Source organism: Phyllobates terribilis, unplaced genomic scaffold (genome assembly GCF_046119375.1).
Source record: "Phyllobates terribilis strain yellow unplaced genomic scaffold, ASM4611937v1 Scaffold_7__3_contigs__length_470593459, whole genome shotgun sequence".
Lineage (NCBI taxonomy): Eukaryota > Metazoa > Chordata > Amphibia > Anura > Dendrobatidae > Phyllobates > Phyllobates terribilis.
The window spans coordinates 384505339-384515986 of record NW_027362767.1 but is presented as its reverse complement, the minus strand read 5'-3'; the positions used below and the strand labels follow the sequence as shown (position 1 = coordinate 384515986).

At 51.0% G+C, this 10648-nt stretch overlaps 1 protein-coding gene across 1 annotated transcript in view; it reads right to left on the bottom strand.

Moving 5' to 3' along the window:
• KCNK6 (potassium two pore domain channel subfamily K member 6) overlaps positions 1–10648 on the bottom strand; it is a 46041-nt gene that overhangs the window by 4653 nt on the left and 30740 nt on the right. Inside the window, exon 3 of the mRNA XM_073641455.1 lies at positions 335–730. Coding sequence (XP_073497556.1) covers positions 335–730 — 396 coding nt within the window. The remainder of the gene's footprint in view (positions 1–334; positions 731–10648) is intronic.

The following is a 10648-nucleotide window of genomic DNA, read 5'->3' as shown; positions in this document are numbered from 1 at the left end:
TTATACAAAAATCACAGAAGGTCCCAAATAGTAGAAGTGAAGATGTCGGCACTCACCACATCGTGAAAAAATCTTCTTTATTATCTCATAGCAAGCAATAAAAATTAGGTGGGCAAACAACAGTGGGCTATGGCTGTTTCGGGTCTACTGACACCTCTACAGGCCTGTACTCTCCCCTTCTGATTTTTATTGCTTGCTATGAGATCATAAAGAAGATTTCTTCACGATGTGGTGAGTGCCGGCATCTTCACTTCTACTATTTGGGACTTGAAAACCAATATCCCCACACTGATTTGGAGCAGCCTAAAGGAAAACCTTTTCTCCCAATACTTACAAGCTACAGACACTTTGTACAGCTGCCGGAGCCACTGGTTGTCCTGCTCCCCGGGGACGTAGTCTCCGAGCCCAATTGTGCAAAGCGAGATGAAACAAAAGTAGAAGGCGTCCAGGAAACTCCAGGTACTTTCTATGGAGCTAAATATGGCGGACGGCACCACCAGGAACAGAATCAGCACTGCCAAGGCCAAGATAACAAAATGAACCCTGGTGACCTTCTTACGATCAAAGCCTCTGTGAAGCTGGAAGTAGAGGATGGGCTGATAGGTAAATGTGGACATGAGGCGCTGGACGACCGCACTGAGCATCAGCATGGTGAATGGGACCCCGAACAGAGCATAGAAGATACAGAACGCCTTCCCGGAGTCTGTGAGCGGAGTGGTGTATCCATAACCTGGAGAGAAAGAGCGAGAAATGGATCAGTCACTAGGCTGCGTCCAGACTACACCAGCGCTACCTACAGAGGAGGCCGCGTACACCACCTCCAGTAATATACAGCCTGGGAAAGCATTCATTGTATCAAGGTGGGAAATGTGGACAAATTTTGGTCTGCAGGTGCCTAATATGCGAGGGCAAATTAAAGCCCAAGGTTATCTGAGGGGGTACACTAAAAATATAGACTACTGGTCACAGTGAATGACTTTGTACACAGTTTTTTTGGCTTGTCAGCAGGTGCTTGGCTCATCATATGATCCATTTCCTCATGGAAACTTTCAGAGTACAAACTTTTAGCATTAAGTGTTCTAAATTAGTTTTTGTTAATGTGGTTTTACAGCTTACTATGTGCAGAAGTGACTCGTTACACAGATCATTAGAGAGGGTGGCACCGGGGACTGGGGGCAACCGGGTGATGGTGGTACCAGGGGCGACCGAGCACAGGTGGCACCCGGGGGCGACCGATCCATATTTCACCTGGACCCCTGTGCTTCTAGATAGGATTTTAAGGTGACGTATGTTCGGTTTGGTAGGTTGATGGGAAGTCTAGGTGTTGAGTCTGTACAGTCATGGCCAAAAGTATTGAGAATGAGACAAATAGTAATTTTTCCAAAGTTTACTGCTTCACTTTTTGTAATGGCAATTTGCATATACTCCTGAATGTCAAAGAGTGATCAGCTTAACAGCAATTACTGTACTTGCAAAGTCAATATTTGCCCATAAAATGAACTTTAACCCCAAAAACACATTTCAACATCATTGCAGTCCTGCCTTAAAAGGAGCAGCTAACATCGTTTTAGTGATTGATCCATTAACACAGGTGTGGGTGTTGATGAGGACAGGGCTGGCGATCAATCAGTCATGATTAAGTAAGAATGACATTACTGGACACTTTAAAAGGAGGCTGGTTCTTGGTATCATTGTTTCTCTTCAGTTAACCATGGTTATCTCTAAAGAAACACGTGCAGCCATCATTGCACTGCACAAAAACGGCCTAACAGGGAAGAGTATTGAAGCTACAAAGATTGCACTCAGTCAACAATCTATCGCATCATCAAGAACTTCAAGGAGAGAGCTTCCATTGTTGTCAAAAAGGCTCCAGGGCGCCCAAGAAAGACCAGCAAGCGCCAGGACCGTATCTTAAAACTGTTTCAGCTGCGGGATCGGACTACCAGCAGTGCCGAGCTTGCTCAGGAATGGCAGCAGGCTGGGGTGAGTGCTTCTGCACGCACTGTGAGGCGGAGACTCTTTGAGCAAGGGCTGGTTTCAAGGAGGGCAGCAAAGAAGCCACTTCTCTCCAGAAAAAACATCAGGGACCGACTGATACTCTGCAAAAGGTACAGGGAGTGGACTGCTGAGGACTGGGGCAAAGTCATTTTCTCTGATGAATCCCCTTTTTGATTGTTTGGGACATCTGGAAAACAGCTTATTCGGAGAAGAAGAGGTGAGCGCTACCACCAGTCTTGTCTCATGCCAACTGTAAAGCATCCTGAAACCATTCATGTGTGGGGTTGCTTCTCAGCCAAGGGAATCGGCTCACTCACAGTCTTGCCTAAAAACACAGCCATGAATAAAGAATGGTACCAGAATGTCCTCCAAGAGCAACTTCTCCCAACCGTCCAAGAGCAGTTTGGCGCCCAACAATGCCTTTTCCAGCATGATGGAGCACCTTGCCATAAAGCAAAGGTGATAACTAAATGGCTCATGGAACAAAACATAGAGATTTTGGGTCCATGGCCTGGAAACTCCCCAGATCTTAATCCCATTGAGAACTTGTGGTCAATCATCAAGAGACGGGTGGACAAACAAAAACCAACAAATTCTGGCAAAATGCAAGCATTGATTATGCAAGAATGGACTGCTATCAGTCAGGATTTGGTACAAAAGTTGATTGAGAGCATGCCAGGGAGAATTACAGAGGTCTTGAAGAAGAAGGGGCAACACTGCAAATATTGACTTGCTGCATTAACTCATTCTAACTGTCAATATAACCTATTGGTACTCATAATATGATTGCAATTATATTTCTGTATGTGATATAAACATCAGACAAACACTAATAAAAACCAGAGGCCAGCAGATCATGTGAAAATATAATTTTGGTGTCATTCTCAAAACTTTTAGCCATGACTGTATACGATACATCTAGCCTCTACATACTCTATACATAAGAGGTTCTAGAAAAGTATTGCGCAGACCTCCCCCCATGTCCTAGCGCACATAAAATACCTTTGTGACTAGTGTCCTAATCTCACGGCTCAGCACAAAAAGCCAAATATCCAGTCCCTTAGAACGAATAGAAATGTGATTTACTCTGTACACAGAGCGGAGCTTGTTCTACCAGATCCCCCGGACCAGGCGCACATGAAAGACTGTGGACCCGTCACAGTATTTTATCATACGTTAATTCGATGAGATCATTGGGTTTAATGAGCGTCTTACCACTGTGCATTTATGTAATGGCGAAGAAAAGCACTGAGGGATTAGTCACATATATACAGACCTGGCAGCAAAAGCAAGAACCGGTATTTCTTAAGGAATATACAACTCTATTTATGTAGGTATATGAGATCACATGGACGGATATTGGCAGACCGCGCTGGTGCCCATACATATTAGATAAACGTGGGCCGAGCCCAGCCATTTTGGCCTCCCATCTAATATGATGCCAACTCTCTACTAAGGTAGATGTTGGAAAAAAAATGGAACATCACATGTTAGACACACCTAATCCTTTACCTACACAGTCTGACAGCAGAGGCCGGCAGCAGCTTCTTGCACTCTCCCCTTGAAAAACACATGCACGCTCAGCCAATCCAGGCATGCATAAGCATGGTTGGGTGGATACTATAGGAATGCCTTACCATGAGAAGAAGCAATGGAAAGAGCAATAAACTAATTAAAAAATAGGTTGGATATTTTAGGGCTGCGGATTTCCAGTCTAGAATTTGTTGGTGGAATATCCTCGGTGTATCACAGCACTGATAAGTCATATTACCAAATCTCATCCACACTGCTTAGAAAAGCATTAATATTTACATGTAAATCTGCCTATTGCTGCTGAAATTTACGCAGTCAGGGTGATGCATTATAGTGCACGCAGATTTTTTTGAGACGCAAAATCGGCTATAATGGCCTCGAGGGAGTGTTGTTTTATTTCTCTAAAGTTCAGATTAAACTTAGTCGGAATAAGGTTGAACTTGTTGGACCTGTGTCCTATGTAAGCAATGATGAACCTGAGCGACTAGGAATGAGGACAAACCGCTGGGGTGATGGGAGACAAAGATCAGCCTGTAAGGCATGTCTGTGTAACGGGTCTGGGAGGCGGAACCTCTGAGCTACTATACAAGGGGGCGGTCCTTGTAAGGGAGCGGGTGGCGACCAGGCAGGCAGTCACAGCAGGTGACCGGGACAGTCTCTAGAAGAACGGGCAGGAGGTCACGGCAAGTGACCGGGGCAGTCTCTGGATGAACGGTCAGATGGTCACGGCAAGTGACCGGGGCAGTCTCTGGGTGAACGGGCAGATGGTCACGGCAAGTGACCGGGGCAGTCTCTGGGTGAACGGGCAGATGGTCACGGCAAGTGACCGGGGCAGTCTCTGGGTGAACGGGCAGATGGTCACGGCAAGTGACCGGGGCAGTCTCTGGGTGAACGGGCAGATGGTCACGGCAAGTGACCGGGGCAGTCTCTGGGTAAAGGGTTGGTACGACCTGTGGCGGCTGATGGTAGACGTGAACTCCCAGGTGAGCAGGCGAGAGTCTCTGGATAAACGGGTGGTCACAGCATGTGACGGCGGAGCCTCCAGGAAGACCAACAGACAGGCGGCAGATGAGCGCTCCCAGGTGAGCGGGCAGAAGTCTCTGGACAGGCGGGTGGTCACAGCACGTGACGGCAGAGCCTCCAGGTAGGCTAGCAGACAGGCAGCAGATGAGCGCTCCCAGGTGAGCGGGCAGGAGTCACTGGACAGGCAGGTGGTCACAGCACGTGACGGCAGAGCCTCCAGGTAGGCTAGCAGACAGGTAGCAGATGTGCGCTCCCAGGTGAGCGGGCAAGCTGGTCCATAGACAGACTGACAAGAGTTGGAAGGCAGACCGTCGGACCTCAGGCAAGCAGGCAGGTAGTTGATGTGCGCTCCCAGGTGAGCGGGCAAGCTGGTCCTTAGACAGACTGACAGAAGTAGTAAGGCAGACCGTCGGACCTCAGGCTAGCAGGCAGGTAGCAGAATATCAGGCAGGAATGAGACAGCAAGCTGGCAGGAATCTGGCAGGTATCTGGCAGGTAACTGGCAACGGGACCTGAGGGCTGAAGCAGAGTAGTGAACAGTGCAACAACATTGCTCGGGCACCTCCATTTTGGAGGAGGTGCCTTATATATGGTGAAGTCCTCCGGCCATTGGCCGGGGACTCCTTAGGACGGCGCGCGCGGCCCCTTTAAGAGGGAGGGAGAGCGCGCGCGCGCCCTAAGCACAGTGGCCGGGAAGGAGCGCGCGCTGCCAGCAGAGCGGGAGGAGGACGCCGGGCACGGAGCAGAGAGGTGAGGGGAACAGCGTCCCTGCCTAGCAGAGGGCAGGGACGCCGGCGCTACAGTACCCCCCCTTTAGGCCCCCCCTTTTTTAGGCCAGACAGAAATTTAGCAAGGATGAGAGGGGCATGGATGTTCTCCCGGGGCTCCCACGTTCTCTCCTCAGGACCAAACCCCTTCCAATCTACTAGAAAAAAGGTCTTTCCTCTTACCCTTTTGGTGGCAAGAATGTTCTCTACCTCAAACTCGTCCTCAGCAGAAACCGGAGCAGGAGGCGTACCTGTAGACTTGGAAAAAGAGTTAAGTACCACAGGTTTGAGGAGAGATACATGGAAGGAGTTAGGGATCCGTAAGTTGGCCGGGAGTTTCAATTTATAGGCCACTGGGTTGATCTGACTGATGACCTCCAGAGGACCGATGAACCGAGGCCCTAACTTGTAAGAAGGTATCTTGAGTCGGACATATTTAGATGAGAGCCAGACTTTATCTCCAGGACGAAATTGTGGAGGATCCAGGCGTTTTTTGTCAGCGTGTCTTTTCATCCGTTCGGACGACTGAAGGAGTGCGGATCGGGTACTCTCCCAAATGGAGGAAAATTTGCTAACGAGAGATTCCGCAGCCGGGTTGTCCACAGAGGTGGAGACAGGAAAAGGAATCCGAGGATGCTGACCGAAGACTACAAAAAACGGGGATTTGGAGGAGGATTCGCTCTCGTGATTGTTATAAGGGAACTCGGCCCATGGTAGGAGATCCACCCAGTCTGAATGATGGGCATTAACGAAGTGCCGGAGGTAACTGGTCAGGTTCTGATTGATCCGCTCCACTTGACCATTGGACTGTGGGTGGTAAGCGGAAGAGAAGTCCAGGGTGACGTCTAGCAGTTTACAAGTGGCTCTCCAGAAGCGTGAGGTGAACTGTACCCCACGATCCGACACGATGTGGAGGGGCAGGCCATGAAGACGAAAGATGTGACGAATAAAGTCTTTAGCTAGCTCGGGTGCAGACGGGAGGCCTGGCAGGGGAACGAAATGAGCCATCTTGGAGAAGCGGTCAGCGACCACCCAAATGACCGTACAACCGGCAGAGACTGGGAGGTCAGTTATAAAGTCCATTGCTATATGCTGCCAGGGGGCAGCAGGTACAGAAAGCGGAAGGAGGCAACCGGCTGGCAGATGTCTCGGAACCTTGTTGCGGGCGCAGGACACACAGGCAGAAACAAAGTCTATTACGTCCTAGTGCAGGGTAGGCCACCAGTAGTGCCGGGTAATAAGCTGGAGGGTCTTTTTCTGACCGGCATGGCCAGCCAGTTTAGACGAGTGACCCCAGTGAAGGATCTTCTCCCGATCAGGTACTGATACGAACGTCTTTCCGGGAGGGAGACGATTTAGACTCACGGGAGCCACCTGCATTACTCTGGCGGGATCGATGAGGTGTTTCGGATCTTCCTCGAGATCAGACACCAGAAAGGATCGAGACAAGGCGTCCACCTTGACGTTTTTGTCAGCCGGGCGAAAATGAAGAACAAAATCAAAGCGAGCAAAAAACAAGGACCACCGGGCTTGGCGCGGGTTAAGTCTCTGGGCATGCTGGAGGTAAGCCAAGTTCTTGTGGTCAGTGTAAATTATTACCGGGTGAAGAGCCCCCTCGAGCAGGTAACGCCACTCCTCCAATGCCAGTTTGATGGCCAATAACTCTCGGTCTCCTATGGAATAATTGCGCTCTGAGGAGGAGAAGAGTTTAGAGAAAAAGCCGCAAGTTACCATCCTCCCGGAAGATGATTTTTGAGTAAGTACCGCTCCGGCTCCAGAGGAGGAGGCGTCAACTTCCAGGAAGAACTGCTTGTTGCCGTCCGGGCGATGCAGCACCGGGGCGGAAGAGAAGGCCTGTTTCAAGGAAAGAAAGGCCTCCTCTGCTTCGGGCGGCCACTCTTTGGGATTAGTACCCTTACGGGTGAGCGCGGAAATTGGGGCAGTCCGGGAAGAGAAGTGTGGTATGAAGAGGCGGTAGTAGTTGGCGAAGCCCAGGAACCGCTGAATAGCCTTCAACCCCTCCGGTCGAGGCCATTTCTCGATGGCAGACAGTTTCTCTGGATCCATTCGTAGGCCGGTCTGAGAAATAATGTAGCCCAAAAACGGAAGCGAGGTCTGCTCAAAAAGGCACTTCTCGTATTTAGCGAAGAGGTGATTCTGCCTGAGCCTGAGCAGGACCTGACGAACGTCCCTCCGGTGAGTCTGGAGATCCGGAGAGAAGACCAAGATGTCGTCCAGGTACACCACTACGCAGGAGTAGAGAAGGTCCCGGAAGATGTCATTGACCAACTCTTGAAAGACGGCAGGAGCGTTACAGAGACCAAAGGGCATTACCAGATATTCATAGTGGCCGTCCCGGGTGTTGAATGCCGTCTTCCATTCATCCCCCTGACGGATACGAACCAGGTTGTACGCCCCACGGAGGTCCAGTTTGGTGAAGATTCTAGCCCCCCTCAGACGATCAAATAACTCCGGAATGAGCGGAAGGGGGTACTTATTCTTCACCGTGATCTGGTTAAGGCCTCTATAGTCTATACAGGGACGGAGAGAGCCGTCCTTCTTTTTGACGAAAAAGAAGCCTGCTCCCGCCGGGGAGGTAGATTTCCGGATGAATCCCCTGGCCAGATTCTCCTCAATATATTCGGACATCGACCGGGTCTCAGCAGCGGATAATGGATAAATACGCCCACGGGGAGGAGTAGTACCGGGTAACAGGTCGATAGGGCAGTCGTATGGTCTATGAGGGGGAAGTGTCTCTGCCTCCTTTTTATTAAAGACATCAGCATAAGACCAATAAGGAATTGGAAGTCCAGGTAGATTAGCTGGGGTAGGAGAAGGACGGACGGGATGGACGGGAACCAGACAGGTCTTATGGCAGTCCTGTCCCCAGCGAAGGACCTCTCCGGTCTGCCAGTCAAGCACGGGTGCATGTCTCTGGAGCCAAGGTAGACCTAGCAAGAGGGCGTGAGAGAGTCCAGTGACGCACCCCTGGGCCTGTGTCGCACAGCGTTGCGCATGCAGGAGCTTACCCGGAGCCGGATCTGTTGAGGGTTGTAGTCTCGTGGCGGTGACCCGGTCCGTGCCCAGGGAGTCAGACTAAGTGGCGTTGTATTAGCGGTAGATGTTGGACGACTACGCCACCCGTTGAATGCAGCGAAGGAGCTGCCGCTGCAGGGCAGACCGCTGAGGCCGGTGGTAGGATTGTGCAGCGTGATAGTATCACCCCCAACGGGAGGGGTATGGCCTCAGGGCAGCCGACGTGGATGATGGGGGTAGCAGGAATCACTCAGAGACGATGCGGTGTAGTTCAGGGTCTTTACTGGTGATAAAGATAGACCCTCCCGGAGTACTGGCTAGCGATCGGGGCCTGGTCAGTCCTTGAGCAGATGGGATCTCCCCTGGCCAGGCGGAGTTGTAGGCCTCCCAAACTGACTGTACTCTTCTGGCTACCTTGCTAGAGGCGGGTATAAGTAGCCCACGTCCCTGAGTGTACCGTGTGGTGCTCACCCGTATGGCCGGTGACTCGGGGCCTTCTAGTGGCGTCCGCTCCACGACGGCGGTGCTGGTCCCACGCGTGTGACCGTGCTTTCGGGTTTCTTGGCCAGAGGACCTGAAATCCCCTGCCGGGCGGTTTCTGCTGCTGGGTAAAGATTAGTCCCCACAGCCTCGGACTCCGGGTCCGGTGATAGCTTCTCAGTCAGGGCGAGCTCTGCAGCTGCCAGCCCCTGACTCCTTATAGCACTGCTCCCACAGAGCTCCTGATGTTCTTTTCCTATATCTGCTGCTCTTCTCTGTCTCTACTTCTTCTCTACACACTAACCCTGCCTCAGCCCTAGGTTTATATAGGGGAAGTTCTTCCCCTCCCAGGACTGGGCAGGAGGTGTGGCATGCATAGGATCCCTGACCAAGAGACCTCCCACCTGCTCTAAGACATAACATTGCTGTTACTGTGGAAACCAGACCCCTGGGGTGCCACATTCCCCCCTAGTGAAATTTAGTACTCCGGGACTAAACATATTTTTAGAAAAACATAACAAGGTATAAACAATAATAATACAATAAGAAAAACACATAAAGATGGTTACGGCGTGTCCGCAACCGGGTGCAGTTTTGAAGAAAAGCAAGGTGTCCATTTCACCAAAACAGGGAGACGTAACCAGGTAGGGGTCTGTCCTGCCCCGAGTCCTTAACAGTCTTTAGTCCATTCCTAGGTTACGCTCCAACCAATTGTACAAGGATTCCCGGTAAATCCACCAAGGACTCCTAAAAATAACTAGAAACACATAATTATTTACAAGTAACAGACAGGTGACCACAAATAAAACAATTTAAACACTTCAAATCCTCCAACGTGCGGGTAACTGGCCTCTAGTGGCCCTAGTGGACCTACGGAGTTGACTGTCTGGCCCTGAACTACAGGGTGTAGGAGCTGTCAAGGGTAAACTGGGCAGCTGTCTACGGGCTCTTTGGCTCACTACGGGTACGGCAGGCTCACTATGAGCAGAGGGTTGATCCTCCTGTTCTGCTTGTGTGGAGTCTGCTGCCTCCTGGACCGGCTGCTCTTCCAGCTCTACCTGTTGCTCCGTAGGCACTTGGGATGCTGGTTGGAGGAACGTGAGGACGGGTACCACAACTGCACCATTGACTTGAGTCCAGGACCGAGGGAAGTCTCCGAGCACAGTACTAACCATATCTTCCCTTTCCTCTACGGGTCGAGGGTCTTCTTGCTCTCCTTCTGGGTTCCGTAGCTGTTCGGGACACTTCTTCAGGTGATCCCGGGATACAATGGCTGTGGTTTCCTCTCCGTCTTTACTGATGGTACAGACCTTTGGGTTGTCGTGGCTTGAGGGCAGTACGGTGTACGGGTCCTTCTCCCACTGGTCGTCCAACTTGTGGAGCCGTCTCTTCCTCTTCAAGACCTGCTCTCCGGGTACCAGGGGAACAGCGGGAGCATACTGGTTGTAAGTTTTCTCTTGTCTTTCCCTAGCGAGACAGAGACTTCGCTCCACGCTCTCCTGTACTTTCCGGTACTGCTGCTGCCTCTCTGTGTCCCAGTCTGCTTCCGGTGAAGTGTCCTCGGGTGTCAGGACTCCCATCTCCAGGTCAACAGGTAGCTTACCAGGCCTTGCCCTCATTAGGTAAGCCGGGGTACAGTTGGTGGAACCTACAGGGATGTAGTTGTATAGGTCCACCAGGTCGGGCAGCTTCTCAGGCTACAGACTGCGTTCTTCCAGGGGCAACGTTTTCAGAAGATCCATTACCACCTGGTTCATTTTCTCACAAAGTCCATTAGTTTGCGGATGATAGGGTGTCGTCCTTATCTTCCG